This window comes from Neofelis nebulosa, chromosome 7 (genome assembly GCF_028018385.1).
Source record: "Neofelis nebulosa isolate mNeoNeb1 chromosome 7, mNeoNeb1.pri, whole genome shotgun sequence".
In the NCBI taxonomy this organism is placed as follows: domain Eukaryota; kingdom Metazoa; phylum Chordata; class Mammalia; order Carnivora; family Felidae; genus Neofelis; species Neofelis nebulosa.
In genome coordinates, this window is record NC_080788.1 from 53,840,588 (window position 1) to 53,861,131 (window position 20,544).

The 20,544-nt window shown below is 37.6% G+C and overlaps 1 protein-coding gene across 3 annotated transcripts in view; it reads right to left on the reverse strand.

Annotated features, from left to right (window-relative positions):
- The window catches only part of AP4E1 (adaptor related protein complex 4 subunit epsilon 1), a 61,810-nt gene that overhangs the window by 11,093 nt on the left and 30,173 nt on the right, over positions 1-20,544 (reverse strand). For all 3 annotated transcript variants that reach the window (XM_058737736.1, XM_058737735.1, XM_058737737.1), the window contains 7 exons: positions 19,781-19,909; positions 17,649-17,772; positions 17,422-17,540; positions 12,274-12,576; positions 9,774-9,888; positions 6,496-6,619; positions 3,005-3,263 (listed from right to left, as the gene is read on the reverse strand). In XM_058737736.1, coding sequence (XP_058593719.1) covers positions 3,005-3,263; positions 6,496-6,619; positions 9,774-9,888; positions 12,274-12,576; positions 17,422-17,540; positions 17,649-17,772; positions 19,781-19,909 — 1,173 coding nt within the window. The remainder of the gene's footprint in view (positions 1-3,004; positions 3,264-6,495; positions 6,620-9,773; positions 9,889-12,273; positions 12,577-17,421; positions 17,541-17,648; positions 17,773-19,780; positions 19,910-20,544) is intronic.

The window sequence follows — 20,544 nt, forward strand, 5'->3', positions numbered from 1 at the left end:
ATAAAGCATAGATTAACAAAAGAATCAGAGATGAATAAAATGTTAAACCCTAAAATAATGACAGTTACCTCACTTTGAACTATTAGCTAAATCTTATTTCTCATTAAATATACATAACATCAAAAAAAGAAAGTCAAAAAGTCATTGGTGAACAATTCTAAAAACTTGATCGATTTCAGAATGTTAGAGTACAGAATTGCACAAATTAAGAACAGTGAGAAACCCAGCCGTTATTTGAGTTTCCAGAGTTGTCCTGTAGAAGAGAAGATACCCTCAAATACATGGATGGCTCAAACTCTGGTTCAGTTGTCTACGATAATCGTGATTTCATGGCCCACAAGTCAATAAACAGAGAAGAAAAACTGATTTTACCTCAAGAACCAACTGGCAATGACTGACACACATACAGCAGGCAAGAATTTTATAATTGACTAGTGATGTCTGCTACTGACTCCGGTGACGGGAATGGCAAATCTGCCATCCTTGAGCCAACACTCCTGGGGAGTGGTCTGCAAATCTATGTAAGAAGAGTGGAGTGGTAGCTCACAATTCCCCTTGCCTCCCAAAGTTGTCTAGAATCAGGGCAGCAGTCTGGCACTACTCTAAATCCACATCTCCATCCTCCTAGGGGCTTTAACACGGTGTGGCCACCCTTCGCGTGATTCCAGCTAAGCAGAATTCTAGTTCCTCTTCCATACCCTCTCACTCCCTCAAGTCCCAACACCTCTTCCAGCTTTCAGCAGATGTCTCCTATAGTTCAATTCAGAAGTCATCAAACAAGAACTAAAATTCTACTAACACAAAAATGAAAACAAGTGGGTGGGTGAAGGACTTCCATTTCCAAGTAACCATGGGACTCGAATTAGATGTGTATTACACTGTTCAATATTGTTACTCAGGTCACTGATGTTCTGAGTTTTTTCATTTGTTTTTTCTCTTTTCTGTGCTTCATTCTGGGTTGTTTCTACTACTTTGTCTGCATGCTTAATAATTTTTTTTTTCTATAGTGTCTATCCTGCTGTTAATCAGAAGCTACACAAGCCACAGTACACTAGAGTGACATCTTGGTTAATGTTAACATTTAAAGAAAACAAACAGTTAACCTAGAATTTGTTATCCCAGAGAAAATGACTTTTAAAAATGAAGGTAAAAGAGGGGCGCCTGGGTGGCTCAGTTGGTTAAGTGTCCAACTCCTGGTTTCAGCTCAGATCGTGACCTCACAACTTGTTGGTTCAAGCCCCACATCAGGCTCTGCGCTGGCAGCTCGGGGCCTGCTTGGGATTCTCTTTCTCTCTCTCTCTGTCCCTCCCCTCTCTCTCAAAAATAAATAAACATTTAAAAAATGAAGGTAAAAGAATAAAATCAAGAAACAGACTCTTGGCTATAGAGAACAAACTGAGGGTTGCTGAGGGGAGGTGGAGGGGGGGAATGGGTTAAATAGGTGATGGGCATTAAGGAGGGCTCTTGTTGTGATGAGCACCAGGTGTTGAGCAAATGTCAAGTCACTAAATTCTACACCTGAAACTAATATTACACTATGTTAACTAACTAGAATTTAAATAAAAACTTAAAAAAGTAACAAAAATGAATACAAAATAAAAGGCAAAGATGAGGAAAAACAAAAAGCCTTGATACTCAGAGTGGATTATGTAAAAAAATTAACCCAGAAAGGATTTAGCATACCTTAAAAGGAAAAACACCCTCCTTACATTTCTGATTTCAAGCGCACCACAAAAAAAAAGCCTGATAATGAATTTGTCACAATGAATGTTCTCTTGAGAAAGACTGTTTAGCTGAAAGCTTTGCATGTTGTTGAAAGGGCAGAAATCCTTCGACATCAGCTACGGGGTTCACAAATCAGGGTTCCATAAGCCTGGGCGCACTGTGACCACAGAGAACTTGCCCCTTCAGTGCCAGGCATTCACTGATACCCACAGCCAGCTGAAACATCTTAGAGACCCAAGATAAGTCACTTTGCTGAACTGCAAATGCTGACTGAGACAGCATTAAGATACATTACTTTACTTATTTATAACTTTTAGATTGAATTTTTTTTTCCTTAGGAGGGGATCTCAAGTCTGATAGAAATGGGGTCTAAAAAGAGAGAGAAAACAAGCAAAGAGTATTACAGGGATGGAAGGAAAATTCCACCAGGAGAGAGGGAGGATGAAAGCACTGTAATGATGTAAATGAAAAAATGAAGAAAAGGTAGCTCTAATCACTATTTTGTACCAGGTAGGTCCATCAGTCCACCAAATTGGCAATTATATGGAATTCTCAGATGCTCAAAAATAGCACCTGTCCTTCACTCTGAGTTTTCATTCTTTTCCTATGATAGTAATATATCAGCATAAAAAGTTTTGAAAATCATCATAATCATAATGCCTGAGTATTATTTTCATTTTGGGGTAATTCCTTTCAGTCTCAATACATTTTTATCTCCTTAACAATTATAAACAAAGTATAAATAAAACTTTATATTCTGTTTTTTTGCTTAATATGTCACATGTATTCTTTATTTTATAATGAAGTATTTATCATTTTTAATGGCTGAGTAATATTCTGAGCTAATATAACTTATGTACCCACTCTCCTACTGTTAGACATCTAAATTGATTCCTATCTTTTACTATTAAAAATACCATTTTGAGAAGTACTTTTCCCAAAGACATATCAATATTATTGAACTATTATTACCGAAAATACTTCCCACTGAGAACTGTCCTATCCACCCATGGGAGTAATACCTATGGTCATATTTGTAACTTTATTTGGACCCTGACCCTTGCCCCAGCTAACTGGACTACAGAGAACACCTGACTCAAGCTAAGCCAATTAGAATTTCTCTTTCAGAAATATAAAAAGTGTATCACTGGTGGCTCTGGAGCTAGGGAAGCCATTTTCCACTGTGAGTATAGATGACAGCCAAGAGCTTTTGTAGAGCCCGGTTTTTTTGTACAAGACAGGGACAAAGATTCTCAGAGGACTATAACAGACTACTTACCAAATTGATTGTACTTTCCGTTCCTAGCCCAACAAATAATGATGATGCCAGCAGCTGCTTTTCTTTCTCCTCTTTAGATTGGGTAAGGACTTGAGACTGATCCTTTTTAATTATAGTTTGGTCTACATTCTCCATTATTATACTCTCTTGAGGAACAGGCGGAACTTCAGTTTCATCCCCAGTTTTGCCTTCTTTCTTGGGAAGATAGCCCTCTTTCCCCCATAATTTCTTTATACCTTCCAGCTTCAAGCTATTTGTCCTAAGGAGATTAATAATGAAATCAAGTCAACTTAAATAACTGCTGCTTAAATAACTTACTTTTTTGAGGCATTTTTAAAAACACATCATTGCCATGACCTCTTAAAATTTTTTTTTTTTAACGTTTATTTTATTTTTGAGACAGAGAGAGACAGAGCATGAACGGGGGAGGGGCAGAGAGAGGGAGACACAGAATCGGAAACAGGCTCCGGGCTCTGAGCCATCAGCCCAGAGCCTGACGCGGGGCTCGAACTCACAGACCGCGAGATCGTGACCTGAGCTGAAGTCGGACGCCCAACCGACTGAACCACCCAGGCGCCCCGCCATGACCTCTTAAAAACAGCTTTCGTATTATATTCTCTATGTCAGGAAGTAAAACCTAGATCCCATGATGTTATTTTAGTTTCATCCAATGTCCCCACACCCTCCAGCTAAAGGATTTAAGGCACTAGAACCCTAGACTTAGTTAAAAATTTCAGATCACTTAATTGCTTGAATAAGTTGTCCAAATCAAAACTACTATAAATTAGCTCCTTTCCTCCACTGACTTTTCAAAAATACCTTTAATTCTGATGAGTTAAAGATCAGAAATGACTCTTAATAAGTTTCTTGGCTATAACCACCCAATAAATTCATTAAATAAAATCCTGCTGAAAGCAAAAAAAAAAAAACCCAACAAATCATTCAAATCCACTCCTTTGATTTAATCCAAAAAGTTTTCTTAATGTGAACTCTAGCTACATAGTCAACTATTATAAATGTAATTTTATTAAAATGAATGAGGTTTGGGGCGCCCTGCATGGCTTAGTTGGTTAAGCGTCCGACTTCAGCTCCTTACCACAACAACAGACAAAATAGAGGAGGAAAAATAAGCCTAAAAGGAGCCTCAAACTACTTTAAAGATTTTCTTGCATATTTCATCTGCATACATGCCTATTATCAACATAAATTTTGTCATGCATTACATATCGAAAGTCTAAAAAGTAGGAAAAATGAATAAAAGCACAAAATATGCTTCTTTATATGAAACCTACTGAAAAAGAATTGTTTTAAACATGCATCATCTTTGCCTGGATTTTAACAACAATAATATAATTCATGATATTATGTGGCATATATACTTTTGTATTGTTTTTAATCAGATCGTTCAAACAAAGATGTAAATTCTGGCCAAGCAACCTTCAAAAGATTAGGGATACACTTTAACTCAGCTCTAGAAATCCCCATTTGAGATAGTCCCAAATAGGGCTTAAGGTAAGAAATTATAAACTGGGCTTTCTACTACTTTATTCTCAGCTTGCCAGAGATTGGACAAGAGTGACTGTCTCCTCCCAAAGCCTTGTCAATTACCATACAGGTTCCCAATCTGAAATGATGTGTGAGCTGTAGTCCTCCTGGGAAAGAAATTTAAAATTCATCCCTCATGTCCCATTTCATGATAAAACAGCAAGTGTATAATTCCTTAGCAGCTCTGCCAAATGTCATTTCGCTAAGAAGTACATGTAAATATACAGGATTTACAAGGCCTTGTCAAGTCTCCCAGATCTTAGTTCAGTACTAAACAAACAGATGCTGTCACCTGTTGTGCAAGTAAAAGAGACTGTTTCCTCCCTGGGTTTGGAGGGTTTCTATCCTCTCCTTCCCTTATCCCGCAATTCTCTGTTCAGGGCACTTAACTGCTGTCACCACTACCATCAAATGCTCACAAATCATATCTGCTCCCCATGCTTGGAATACCAAAATTAAATGTCTGGGAAAGAAAAGGGTGTCAACAGAGAATGAAAAAGAGGCTAAGAAAGAGAATTTCATTCAGCATATCACTTCACAATCAGCATTCATTCCTCATAATCTATGTGTCATTTTTTTGATAAGTACTTCTCATAACCATCATGCTGGAAGACTGACAAATGCAAAAATGGACATATAATAAGCTGACTGACTCCATAATGAACATATGAGGATTCAAAATTCAAATTTCATCTTTTAAAGTTGTCACTTTTGAAATTTTATTGCATTTATTCCAACAAAGCGGCCATTACTCAAAACATTTTTTAATCAGCACAGAATAGTATATGGAGTGTTGAATCACTATACTGTACATCAGAAATGAATACAACACTGTATATTAACTACACTGGAATAAAATTAAAAAAAAATTTTTTTATATCTTTTAGAAGCTCCTTCACAAAGAAGGAATCCATTTTCATTACTTTATGTCACATCAATATATTGACTAGTTATCCAGATAGATCACTAATTTCATTTGGTTAACTCAACTTTTGGATGACAATTATGGCAATGACAATCACTATTAATAATAGCAGTTATTTACCATGCACTACATTTTATGAGGCACCTTATATATATTATCTCACTTTTTTAACTTAGTCATATTTCTAAAAGTAATTTATTATATTTCGAAAACCAAAATCTACTTAAAATGGTTGAAGATTTGGCTCCACATAAGACATTTAGATAAATGTCTTCACCAATTCTCCAGGTGGCTGATAAGAAGCTCTGAAAGCATTTTGAGCAAAGTATACACTTACTTAAATGAAGTCAGTCATCTTATTTTATGTTCATCTCTCTGTCAATCTTCCAATGAAACAGTTTATAAGATTATGAGGAATGTAGAATAATATGCTCATATTCACCTGTGTATGTAAGTTCTCACATATTTCTTTAACAAATGTATGTGTATACATATGTGTGCATATATATATATATATATAAATGTGTGTATAATACACATACAAACATGCATACATACACATACAATATGCAGTAATAACACACACATCATTACTGTGTATAAAGCCTATGTACACTATTCTGTGTTGAAGGTAAGCAAGCTCTCTTAAAAGTTCTCTTGTACAGGGGCACTTGGGTGGCTCAGTCAGTTGAGAGTCTGACTCTGGCTCAGGTCACAATCTCACGGTTCAAGAGTTTGAGCCCTGTATCAGGCTCTGTGCTGACAGCGCCTGCTTCAGATTCTGTGTCTCCCTCACTCTCTGCCCCTACCCCGCTTGTGCTCTCTCAAAAATAAATAAAAAACATTAAAAAATAAATAAATAAAATAAAAGTTCTCTTGTACAACATCAACACCTTGAAAGCAATAAATACGAAAAACTGAAACAAGAGGCTATGCAGAATTTAGCTTTCAGGAATCCTTCTACATTTAAAAATATTTAAATACTCCTCTATGTTCTCAGTTTTATCAAGAAAGAACTTACTCTTTCAGCCCAGTCTCTGCACTATTCCCAGATATATCTGAACCAAGAGAAATGCCAGCAGGAGACTGTCGTCCAGTGAAGCCAGATGAAGAAAATGAAAGTCCATATGGTTCAAAATTGAGAACTAGAATTTTAAAACAATAACAGAAGTTCATATTTAAAACAAAGCAAAAGTTAGGGGGGAAAAAGTAGATGTTATCAAAATTACCAGTCACTACTGAAATAAAATAATGGAAGACTAGAATCCAATGACAACTTTTAAACTGGAAGGGGCACTGAAGATGATTTAATCAAATAATAATAAAGTAGCTATGATTTATTGAAGGTCTACTACAGTCTTCACACTATTAGTTGAGAAAAGACAAATAGTACTTCATTTTTATCTTTTCACCTCCCTGAGAAGCTAAACTAGGATCCAATTAGGAAAGACAACTGATAAACCAGGTCTACTGAAAATTGCTGCTCCCAGACAAAAATGTTTAATGAGCTATGAATGAAGAGATAGTGTTTTTCCTTAACAAAATGTTCTTAAGCACATTCCTATGCCAAATAGACTAATGGACCCTTCAAAGTGAAATCTCCCTTACTGACAAAGAACAAGGTTTATTCAGATTCAGACTCCTTTGACTCTGTATACCCAAATGAATTCAATCAGAGCCATAAAAATTCATACTGATATTGTGGCAGAGCAGATGCCAATATCCATTCTCCTCTTCTTTCTAAGTAATAGAACCCTGGATTCTAAGTAATAGAACCCTGGATTCATGGCAACCCAGAAAGAAATGACATTTCCAGACTCCTTTGCCATGAATTTGAGTTCTGGCCAATGAAATTATGCACACATTCTGAGCACAACCTCTGGGAGGAATCTTCCTGGAAAAAAAAAAAATCTTTCTTCTCTCCCTTTCCTCCTTTACATTCATGAAGCCATTATCAATCCCAGGCTGCTACTTCTGGAATTCCTTTAAGGGAAAGAGCAGTAATCTTCTGTCTTGTATAAGACCCTATATTGTTCTTTTGTTTTCTAATATGCTATGCAGCTATACCTAATCCTAACTGGCATTATTTATCTTTATGGACTGTCTGGATTATAACATAAAGGACCTCCTTAAATCATAAAAAAGTGCCTTATAAAAAATAAATGTGAGCTTCTGTAATTATTATTTTCATTTTACAAATACAGAAACTGAAGCAAAGTTTGCCATGAACTTAACCAAGATTACAAAAACAGGAAAAATGATAGAGCCAGATAAGAAATCGGATACTCTGGTTCTAGAGCTCACTCTCCATTGTCTCCTGCAAAGGAAACAGCATTTAATCCAAAGAGAACTACATAAATTTTTGTTGTTACCCAAATGAATGATATAGAAGAGAAATCAATGTGCAATAGAAAAAAATAATAGGCTAATTAGTAATCAGAAGAACTGAGTTCTTGACATGCATCGGGTATTAAATGGGTGCATGAACTTGACCTTAATTTCTTTGTCTGTAAAGTGAAGGGTTCAGGCTTGATCAGCAGTTTCCAAATGCTGATTTGATAACCAGGATCAAGCTTACTGTGTAGAATCTCCCACAGACCTTTTTGTACATACAGCCAAGCTTTTACAGATTCAGATACAAAAGATACAGGAGTATGGCGCAAAAATCTGTATCGGTTTTTAAAACTCTTTGTGATTCTGATTCATAACCATGTTTGGAAACTACTTGTCTAAACATTCCGAGGTCATTTTCAGCTAGAAAATCCTCTCATTTTAAGCTTTTCAGGGGCACCTAGGTGGCTCAGCTGGTTAAGTATCCAACTCTTGGTTTCAGCTCAGGTCATGATCTCACGTTTTGTGAGTTCGAGCCCCACATCAGGCTCTGTGCTAACAGTGCAGAGCCTGCTTGGGATTCTCTCTCTCTCCCTCTCTCTCTCTGTCCCTCCCCCAGTGACTCTCTCTGTCTCTCTCAAAACAAATAAACTTAAAAAAAATCTAAGCTTTTCAATCACCGAGTTTAACTTTCTGTCCCACTTTTAACTCTTTAATAGCATCTGTGACAGCCAGTTACCCAGCCTCTGCATTAACAAAGTAAGTGAAGAACTCAAGCAATGTTTCCTATGCACAAGTAAAAACAAAGAGTTTAAGCCAAAGATCAAGTACAGATAGAGTTTAAACAAAAGAGCAGAAAGAATTCAAAAGCAGAGGTATAGTTTAAGAGTAAAGAGAAAAAAACTAGACATAGAAGGGGACAGCATATGGAAAAGAGATAAAATTCCAAACCTGAGACAACAAAATTAAACACTGTCATCTAAGGAAGGCCTGGAAAGGATCGAGGTTGAGAATGAACTTCAAGCCACATTCTTTTCATTCTTTAGTGAAAATTTCCCAAGTCTTTATAGAGGTGAATAACAAGAAGGGCCAAAGATTTTTAAAAGTTAACTAGATGTACAAGAGCTCATGTGCATATGGGAATCAGGAGGAGAATCACAGCATGCAGGAAGAGTCAGGAGAAGGAAGTAGATGGATGAATTGCAACTTAGACTTTTCTGGTATCATTTTAAGATCAATCATTTAGTTGTACCTACCACAGAACCTGGAAAGTACTTGACAAAATCATTAGATGATGAATGGGGAGAAAAAGAGCTTTCAGCATTGAACTTTTCAGTATTAACATTCTGAACTCCTACAAAGATAATACTCAATGGTCTCCCTTTATTCATATAAATACTTCCCATCCACCATCCAAACACCTCAATGATTTCCTCTTTACCAAAATCAGGACAGGCATCTTCCCCTGACAGACCACATTTCTAAAATCTGAAGTTAATCTTTCCTTTCTTAGCTGTTTCTCACTTCACTGATCAGATATTTTGTTACAGGAAGCATTCAAACACACTTAAGATATATAACATTGCTCAGAATGAAAATGAAACTCACTAGTCCACAGTAACCAGACTTCTTTTCTCAAATTTCTCTGTAGATATGCTCATGTGAATATCTATCAGCCCTCCATCTAGCACAGTGACCCAACATGATAATTCCACCTTCAAGTTCTTTCAAAGTTCCAGAATGACTATCTTAGGCATTTATATATATGGAGCCTATGACTTTGGGAATACCTCTAGGCTAACTTTTTTTTTCTGGGTATCCAAAGACCTAGGCAGAGTAAATAAGTCACAAGCAGATTTAAAGAGAGATAACAAAAATAAATATCCTCAGTTATCTACATTACATGACTATAATATGAATTGCATTAAAAAAAAAAATGATGTCCCTTACAGACCCATAGAAAATTACCTTTTTCCTGAGAAAGCTTCTCCTCCTGACGTTGGTGGTGAGGTTTGTAAGGTGCTGCCCCCTGACTGAGTTCTTCAGCCACAAAACCATCCAGAAAAGATAAGGAAGCATCTACCTGTATTAAAGTGAAGCAAAAATCAGAAATTACAAAACTTTACCCTAAACCTAGACTGTACATTCACATAACTAATTTCAATCCATATGTCCTAAAAATAATTTTTAAGTGAAAAAAAAGAACTTCAGTTCTAAAAATGCTACTAGCGTTACCCAACTCTCTAGCTCTCTAAAACACCTATATTCAAATCACTCAGCTAAGTATGTAACAATGAAAGTCATCTGCAGTTATTATTAATTTCATTGTACTGCGGAATAAACTTTTGAGCATCCAGTATGTTACAGCATCATGTCAGGTGCTATGATGAAGACAAAGAAAGACATCTCCTGCCCTCATGAGACTTTAACCTACTAGAGAAGACATCTACACTCTGAGCTAGTTTGTCTGTACTAGTTTGCTGCTAGGGACTAAAAACAAAGTGTTGGCAAGGCTAGTTCCTCTGGGAGGCTCCAAGGGAGAATAAGTTCCTTCTCCCTTCTAGCTTCTCCCACCATTCCCTGGCTTGTGGCCCCATCACTCTGATCTCTACTTCTATTGTTAGTTGGCTTTCTACTGACTCTTTGCTTACTTTTATAAGAACTCTTGTGATCATGCCTTCTTGGACAATCCAAAATAATCTCCCCCTCAAAAATTCCTTAATTTAAGCGTATCTACAAAGTCCTTATTACCATGTAAGATAACAAATACACAGGCTGCAGAGAACGAATTATGCACATCTTGGGGAAGGCTTCTATTCAGACCCTGGCAGTGCCTTTAACTATCCTATTCTTTTCTACCTAAAAATACCTTTTCACAAATCTATGGAAAATTACCTAATTTCAGCAGGAATAAAAAGGTACAAAAGAATGAATAAGTGAAAATAAATAAGAGATGAAGAAAGAGTGAGGGGAAAGGATAAAAGAAAAAGTGAGGAAAGAAGAATGAGATATACACAAAAGGATATAGCAGTGGTGGCCTCAGAAGCCACAGATCTGCCTCTCCTGGTTTAGCCAACTGTATGCAAACAGCTCCAATAATTAGAAGAACAGACAGATCTCAAATATTTAAGTGGCATGACACACTCTGAATCTGGAAAGGTTCTTACAAAATGAAGACATGTCATCATTTCAATCTTTCATTGGAGGAAAGAGGAAAAAGAGTTACTTCCTAGTTTCATACTATGTATAGCATATTTAGGGGAGCCTGAGTGGCTCAGTTGGTTAAGTGTCCGACTCTTGGTTTAGGTCAGGTCATGATCTCAGTCTGTGGGTTTGAGCCCTGTATCGGGCACAGCACTGACAGCCCAGGGGCGGCTTGGGATTATCTCTCCCTCTTTCTCTGCCCCTCCACCACTCTCTCTCTTTCCTTCTCTCTCTCTCAAAATAAATAAATAAACTTTAAAAAATATTGTGTATAGCATATTTATTCACCTTTTCAATGAATGTCTTTGGACCTCCTACCAAAGGTGAAAGAAAGGCGTCTACCCCTGAGGAGCTTTTGAAAGAACTAATGAACAAAGAGGTTCAGAATGAATATAAGTCATGAAAATCTGAGTCAGAATTAGTAGGAATGCTGCCCCTCCTCTCCTCTTTCTCAACTATATGACATCTAACAAATAAAAATTTGTACAAATCTGGCTTCCTTTTGGCAATTTCCTAATTTACACCAGTCTGGAGAAGAGATCAGTACATATTCAGAGGGTGAGTAGTAACTGAGCCCATTAGGTTAGAAAGAGTAGTGGCTTAAAGTTAGGTAGGAGAAGGAAGGTGGTTGATCAGGTTCCAAAGTGGTAAAGAAGTTAGACACTAGGTGGACAAAATGCAACAGAGAACTATTTTTTACATTCTCAAAGATACCAAAGTAATAATAAAATTGCATATTAGAGAAGTTCAAAGGAGATTTTAAAAATTTATTTTTTTTTACGTTTATTTAGAGACAGAGACAGTGCAGGGGTTGGGGGAGAGAGAGAGAGAGAGAGAGACATTGAGAATATCCCATGCAGGCTCCACACTGCCAGCACAGAGCCTGACGCGGGGCTTGAACCCACAAAACTGCAAGATCATGACCTGAGCCGAAACCAAGAGTCAGATGTTCAACCAACTGAGTCACCCAGGCTCCCCCCAAAATTTAGTTCTTGAACTACCATATATTCAAAGAGACTGCCACTGGATATAAACTGCTTCAGTGCAGTTCTCCGGAAGAGATACTGATCTATTCCCAACTCTTTAGGAGCTCTACTGAATTGAAGCTCTCAAATTCTCTCATATGATGTGAGAAAAACTCCAACCTTTATCTGAAGTGTTACAGAAAGTATATTTTGATATATTCCAGATACATCACAAAGGTAAGAATTATTCTGTTTGGAGACGATGCAATTTTTACAAAGATAAAATACAGATGCCTTACCACCATGTCTTCACAGCTCTTATCAACTGGAAGCAAGCTCTTCATAAGTTCCACATTCTCACGTAAGTGTTTTAATTCAAATGCATGCTGTCTCATACAAGTATCCAAAGATACGGTGAATTCCTGGATTAATCTCTCAACTATGTTAGAAGAGTGTGCTTGGGGTGTCAACTTGGTAACAGCAGCAAGTAACCAGGCTTTTGTTTCTGAAGAAACCGAGTCATTCATAAGTAACTTGTAGAGTTTGGTTATAACTTCCTCTGGCGTTTCCTCATCTAAGAGATAGGAATACTCCCCTAACACCTATGAGTAAAACAAAGAGACTGTTCATATAGAAATATCAAGTTACACAGCAAATTGTACTGGGAAATCCAAACAAAGTAGCTGCTGCTGGAGTGAATTTAATCTAGAGTAAATATATTCTCATGGTGAAGAAATTCTTAAAGATAAAATTGTATATTTTAGGGTCGAAATTATACCAAGAATTAGAACTCAATACCAAAAGATTTTCCACATCTTTATCATTCACAAAATATAAAGCAACATCCTTTACAAGTGAGCTTTCTTCTGAACTTCCAGTTCAGTTGTTGCCTTTTATCAACACCTCCACATTCTGTTACTTATTTTGCAATTAGCATTGAAACCGGTGGTTCTCACATGCTAGTGTGCATGAGAGTCACCTAAGGTGTTTCATTTCTAGGTTCTACCCCCAGATATTCTGAGTGAGTATGTCTGTGGTCCGGATCCACAGTGCACATTTGGAACCAGCATCAGCTGATTCTGATGTATATGATCCACAGAAGAAACTCTGAGGAAGGCTGACCTATGTTACATATCCTTTTTCTTACATCTAACTTATTTAGGTGATACATAATCCTACTGGTCTAAAAATTATTAATAAACTGATAATTCATGTAGTGTGAGATCTTTCCGAAGTGCTACTTATGGAATATTTTCATGTCTTTAGTGTAACACTGGCACCAGCAGGAGAAAACGGGAGGGGAGGTGAAGTGATAGGCAAGGGAAAATTTACAGCTAGTAACAAGAAAAGGAGGAAAAAATGGGGTGCCTGGGTGGCTCAGTCGGTTAAGAGTCCGACTTCAGCTCAGGTCATGATCTCGCGGACCGTGAGCTCGAGCCCCGCGTCGGGCTCTGGGCTGATGGCTCAGAGCCTGGAGCCTGCTTCCGATTCTGTGTCTCCCTCTCTCTCTGCCCCTCCCCTGTTCATGCTCTGTCTCTCTCTGTCTCAAAAATAAATAAACGTTAAAAAAAATTAAAAAAAAAAAAGGAGTAAAAATTAATAGAAATAAATAAATCCAATCCTTAAAGTAGCAAGATAATTTTTTGAGTGGTTTAAGAAGATGAAAGGTATCTCTAGAAAAGCTGGTAATCTAAAAGCCAGTTCAAAAATTACTGGGTGGCGGGAGGCTGATGCCTGGGTGGTTCAGTTGGTTGAGCATCAGATTCTTGACCTCAGTTCAGGTCATGATCACAGGGTCAGGAGATCAAGGCCTGTGTCAGGCTCTGTGCTAATGTGGAGCCTGTCTAGGATTCTCTCTCTCCCTCTGCCCCTCCCCCCTTCTCTCTCTTTCTTTCTAAAATAAAAATAAAAATAATAACAATGGGAAGACAGAGTAGATGCATTTTCCCCTATTCCTCCCATTAAGTACATCTAAAATCCTTGGTGTTATATATAAAACACACATAAAAAGACACAGATAGGTGGAGAAAAGAAGGCCAATTGCTAAGGACTTTGTGATAGTACAGTGGGTTATCTGCTGCCTCTTACACCCCAGACTGGGTATTAGAGAGCCAGCAACCTGGAAACAGCAATGGGCACAGACAAAATGACCCCAAGAAAAGCCTGCCCTCTAGCCAAAGAGCCAGGACTGAAAACTTATTTATTTTTATTTTTTAAATGTTTATGTATTTATTTTGGGGAAGAGAGAGTGCAAGCAGGGAAGGGACAGAGAGAAAGAGAGAGAGAGAGAGAGAGAGAGAGAGAGAGAGAGAGAGAGCGAGCTTAGCACAGAGCCTGATGCAGGGCTCAATCCCATGACCCTGGGATCATCACCAGAGCCAAAATCAAGAATCAGACACTTAACTGACTGGGCCACCCAGGCACCCCAGGAAGACAGAAAACTTTTAGACAATAACCCTCTACTCTAGCCAAGTACCACAGAAAAAAGCCCACAGACCCACCCACACCACCAAAGGCTGAGTGGAGAGCCAAGACTTCCACCCCTACCAGGCTGTAAGAGGCGCTCCAATTCCCTCAAAAGGGAGAAGACTCAGTAGGGAGCTAGGACTTTCATCCCCACCAAGTTGTCAAGAGGCCCACTCCTCTGCAGTGTCCATGAAGATCACATATGGAAGCCTGCATTTTATACCCTCGACCCAGGTATAATGAGGGATTCCTCCGCCCCTTCACTGGGATGGTGTCAGAAGCCCCGTGGAGAGTCAGGGCTTTCACCACTGCTCAGTCATTACAAGGCCACCCATCCACAATGTCAGTGGAGGCCACACAGAGATCTCAACACCTGTGTCACAATGCCATTACCAAAAGACTCTAATCAACATTTACCAAACACACCATCCAACAATAACAGAATACCCACTCCTTTCAAGCGCTCACAGAACATATAATAAGACGTATCTTAGGCCATAAAACAAACATCAAAAAACTTAACAAAACTGAATTCACAGAGTATTTCCTCTGGTGACAATGGCAAACTATAAATCAGTAACAGGAAAGATAACAGAAAATTTTCCAAACACTTAAAAACTAAACAATACTCTTCAACACAACTTTTCCAGAAAACAGAAGAGGAAAGACTACTCCTATCTCATTTTATGACACTAGTATTAATTTGATACCAAAACCAAAACAACAGGGTAGAAAAAAAGTCTCATGAACAGAGATGCAAAAAATTCTTAACGAGGTCTCAAGAAATCTATTGAAAAAATCCTAGATTAGTGAGTTCAGCAAGATGGCAGCATGTAAGATCAAACTACAAAAAATCTATTGTATTTGAATAAACTAGCAACAAACATGTGGGAACCAAAATTAAAAACAAAATATATCCACTACTGCTCTGAAGAAACTGAAATGCTTAAGCATAAATCTAACAAAACCTGCACAGAATCTGTATGTTGCAGAAAGAAATAAAAGCACTATAAATATATGGAGTAACATGCCATGTCCTTGGAGAGAAAAAAATGAATAGCTGACAAATACAATAACCCATTTAGGCAAGGATTATCAATACTAAAACCACTGGTGAAATATAGTTAAGGAAAAGATGTTGACACAAACCCCCTTAGAATCACCTCACAGATTAGCTACAAATTACTAAGGAGAAAATGCATCTTTACAATGGAGAGATCTGAAGGTTATCTTAACCAAACAAAGAAACTTAAAATCACTAGTAACTGGGGAACTAGTAAATGTGTCCTGATGATACAGTGGGAAGTGCATAACATTGTTGATATAGTATTCTTCCTAAAAATGTTTAACCAAACCAGAAATAATAAGACAAATTCAGAAAGTTGGACATTCTGCACATCAACAGTATTCATCCAAAAAAATCAATATCATGAAAACAAAAAGAAAGTGAGGAACAATATAAAATAAAAGAGGCTAAACAGACAACTAAATGCAATTTGTGATCCCTGATGAGATCCAGGATTAGTAGTAGTAGAAAAATAGCCATAAGAAACATTTTTTGGACAACTGGATAAATGTGAACATGGACTGTATATTAAATGATATTAATGAATTAATGTTACATTTCTTAAGTCTAATAATGGTTCTATGACAGAACAATGTCATTCTTAGAAGACTCATGTTGAATTTTTTTGGAGGGTCATGATGTCTGCAACTTATATGTAGATCTAGATGTAGATATAGTAAAGCAAAGGTGGTTAAAAATATTAACAGGGAATCTAAATGAAAAGTATACAGATATTTATTATACTAGTCTTTCAACTTTCCTGTGTATGAGAAAAAAAATTCTTTTTTTTTTTTTTTTTGCAGGAATGAAAGGAACATTTAATAAACACCAATGACATTTAATGCCAGGAACCACGGTAGGTGCTCGATATAACACTTCTCCATCAATTCTCTCAATAGTCATGTGAGATAACTATCTCTGTGACACAGATGGAAGTCAAAGTGGCATGATAGAGCCAAGATCTGGGCCCAGGACTGAGGGGCAACCAAAGTCCATCTTTGACATGCTTGAGAAAAAAAATTCTTAAATAAAAGTCTGGGTAAAATTCAAGTTAACATGCTAACATTTGGCAAAACTATAAAATATTAAAAGAGGCATACGCTATGATCCTGCAGTTGTACTCCACCAAAGCTTCCCCTAAGGAAACACTCACCCACATGCACAACAAAGATACACAGAGGTGATGGTATGTATGCAATTACATATGATTATATGACATAAAATTTGGCCTTCATCTTGCAAGAGATAATCTCCTTTGCTGGCTTTGATGAAGCAAGGAGGAATGCTGGGAGGCCCACATGCAAGAAACTGAGGGCAGCTCCAGGAACTAAGGGTAGCCTACGGTCAACAGTCTGAACTTCAAACCCTCAGTCCTACAACCACAAGAAACAGGTTTCTTCTAACAACCACACGAGTTTGGAAGTGGATCCTTCACCAGTCAAGTTTCAGATGAGACAGCAGCCCCAGCTGACAGCAACCCTCAGAGACCCTAAGCAGAGGACGTGGCTAAACCAGGTCTCAACTCCTGATCCACAGAAACTGTGAAACAATAAATTTATGTTGTTTGAAGCACTAAGTTTGTGGTAACATACAGCAATGAAAAACTAACATAACACAGATGCATGAGTATTCACATATTCTAACACAGATTCACAGAGAAAATACAGCAAATGTATTGTAGACACAGATACCTAACCAACTATCTATAATACACACAGTAGACAAGTGAGATGAAAGGGAGAATGAATAGACAAGTAGATAGTTAAGTGACAAACTAGCCAATGGGAAAGAAAATGGATAGCTAAAGGAGTTAGCAGGGTAGAATTAAATGATTTCTGAAGGAAATATATTGCTAGTATTGGGCTTTATAAAAAATAATGTTATAAATACTTATGCTCTAATGTACTTTGCTCACCCAACTCATAACTTGAAGAAATTTCTGTGGATAGAACACATTTTCCGCATCTAGTAAAGTGAGATAAGACTGAACTGCATAAAGCCTTAATTGTTGATTTTCTGTTTCATCATCAAAACCTACAAAGAAATTGATACATCATTTTAACTTTCACTAAAAACTCTTAATGACTCTGTAATAAAAACATTTAATTTTGAAATCTTTCCAGAATGCAGTAATTTACTAACCTTCTGCTAGCAGTCTCAGAAAGTTATTGGGAATATCAGGATGCATAACATCTCCTCCCACTGAAAACACAGCATTCATTGTCTGAATAAACCATGCATTATCTGGGGCATATGTGTCCACAGTGTTAAGACCAAGTACACTTCCAAATACCACTTACTAAAATTACCTTCTCTGTATCAACCTTTTAAAGAATAACCCCCAACCTATCCTACTTAGGTATTTTTACTTTTAACCTCTGCCAATAAATTGTTCTATACTCCAGATTTATGTGAAATAAGTGCTCAGTAAAAGCTTATTTAATAAACTTAATAAACTAAATTCTTGTTGCTTCATCTAGCACCATGCCTTGTACATACTAAGCATCCAATAAATAAGCGTAAAAAAAAAATTTTTTTTAACTTTTGTTTTTACATTTATTTATTTTTGAGAGACAGAGTGAGACAGATCACAAGCTGGGGAGGGGCAGAGAGAGAAGGAGACACAGAATCTGAAGCAAGCTCCAGGCTCCAAGCAAGAATTCAGCACAGAGCCCGACACAGGGCTCGAACCCACAAACCATGAGATCATGACCTGAGCTGAAGTCGGTCACTTAACCTACTGAGCTACCCAGGCGCCCCAAGTGTGAAAAAAATTTAAAGAGATATTCCAGGTGCCTAAGGACAAATAATGGAAAATGACATACACTTCAAAGAGACTAAATGCGGTATGTCTACTCAAGCTATTTAATCTCTTTTCTAACCTGTTCTTCTTCAGTTCTAAAATTCCATCATTCTGCTGCCTGGAGTTACGTATGGCACTAGATACGTGGCACAGAAAACTATATTTAAGCAATTTCCAAGATGACTGACTGGAGTAACATTGTACATTTATTCCTCCTTTGATTTAAATAACAGACATCTTAAAAAGAATGGAATATCTTTGTGACCTGTAAAGTTTCTCTGACTTTTATTTTATTTTTTTTTTTTTTCAACGTTTTTTTTTTTTTTTTTTTTTTTTTTTGGGACAGAGAGAGACAGAGCATGAACGGGGAAGGGGCAGAGAGAGAGGGAGACACAGAATCGGAAGGCTCCAGGCTCTGAGCCATCAGCCCAGAGCCTGACGCGGGGCTCGAACTCACGGACCGCGAGATCGTGACCTGGCTGAAGTCGGACGCTTAACCGACTGCGCCACCCAGGCGCCCCCTCTGACTTTTAAAAAGCAAATGTGGGGGCACCTGGGTGGCTTGGTCGGTTGAGTGTCCAACTTCAGCTCAGGTCATGATCTTGTGATTTGTGAGTTCGAGCCCCACGTCAGGCTCTGTGCTGCCAGCTCAGAGCCTGGAGCCTGCTTGGGATTCTGCGTCTCCCTCTCTCTGTGTCTCCCCTGCTTGTGTGCTCTCTCTCTCTCTCAAAACTAAATAAATGTTAAAAAAAAAAAATTTTTTTAAATAAAAAAAGCAAATGTGAAGAAAAGTGACATGTGAATGGCGTCCCCAACTACCTTACTGGGACAATTTCCAGTATAAACAATAGCGTAAAGGATAAATTTTAGCATGCTGATCCCTACTCCCAAGGACCCCCTGCAAAACAACAAGAACATTTACCAGAAAAGAAACTAATTATGAAATAAAGTCAAAGATAAGAAGGCAATTAAAGAGGAATCAGGCAGAGGTTCCTGTATCTTTCTGCTCATAATACTGACCAACTGAATGAAAGAACCAGGGGAAAAAAAGCCATCCACTAAGAAGCCTACAAATATTCCTGTCTTTGACAAGAAAGGCCTGTATATCAGGTATGGGAAAAGTTATTGTGTGTCTCTGAACTCAATTTGCAAGTGACCACAACTAAACCAATCATTCTAAAGTCACTATGTAACTGGGGTGCTTGGGTGGCTCAGTCTTAGGTTAAGTGCCCAACTTTGGCTCAGGTAATGATCTCACAGCTCATGAGTTCGAGCCCTGCACCGGGCTCTGTGCTGACAGATCAGAGCCTGGAACCTACTTCAGATTCTGTGTCTCCCTCTCTCTGAACTTTCCCCACTTGCACTCTGTCTCTCAAAAATGAATAAACATTAAAAAAAATTTTTTTGAGTCACTATGTAACTACAGGTATTTTATGACTTATGGTCCAAACAAAGGATATTTCTCAGCGAGTTCAGCTATTTTGCCAACCAAATTGACGATAATATACTCTTCTTTGCTCTGTTGTAAATATTCAAGCATTTTCTGGACAATCACTGCTATATTCTGTGCATTAGTAATTCTGTAAAGAAGTTCCAGAGTCTATTTAAGAAAGAAATAAAAACAGCATTATAAAACTATACATGGTAATTGCAGTAAATACAGCAATATATAGGTTTATAATACAGTTGATTCTGCCACTTTTACATAGACCAACTGGGCAGTTAATAGGTGCTGAAGAAATGCATATTTTAGCTAAAACAGAACTTAATTAAGAAAGGTAGAATCTACTGTCAAAAAAAATGAATTATGATCAATTCCAAAGTCTAAAAGCTTTTTGATACCGATAAAAATTATAATCTGACTACTTCTAAATGAGAGGCCATGTAAAGTCTAAAAACTTAAAAGGTTTATAATCTGTTTTCTAAAAATATAACAGCTTCTTAAACCTATATCATTTATGCCTGTCTGTGTATGTATATATATACACACATGAAAATCCAGTCTTACAAACTATATTTTCCACACTACGTAAACAATAGAAAATAGCCCTTGAGTGGGTTCATCAGCTGAGAGCAAATGGGCTCCAATGGATGGACAAAGGCTGGGGGCTCAAGTGCTTCAAAGCCTTAGCAAGGCCTCTGTTCAGAATCTCAGGCAAGGAAAAACCATGTTATAGTCACTTTCTCAATGCTCAGGAATATACCTCTTGCTTCCTCTTAAAGGAAGACCAGTAT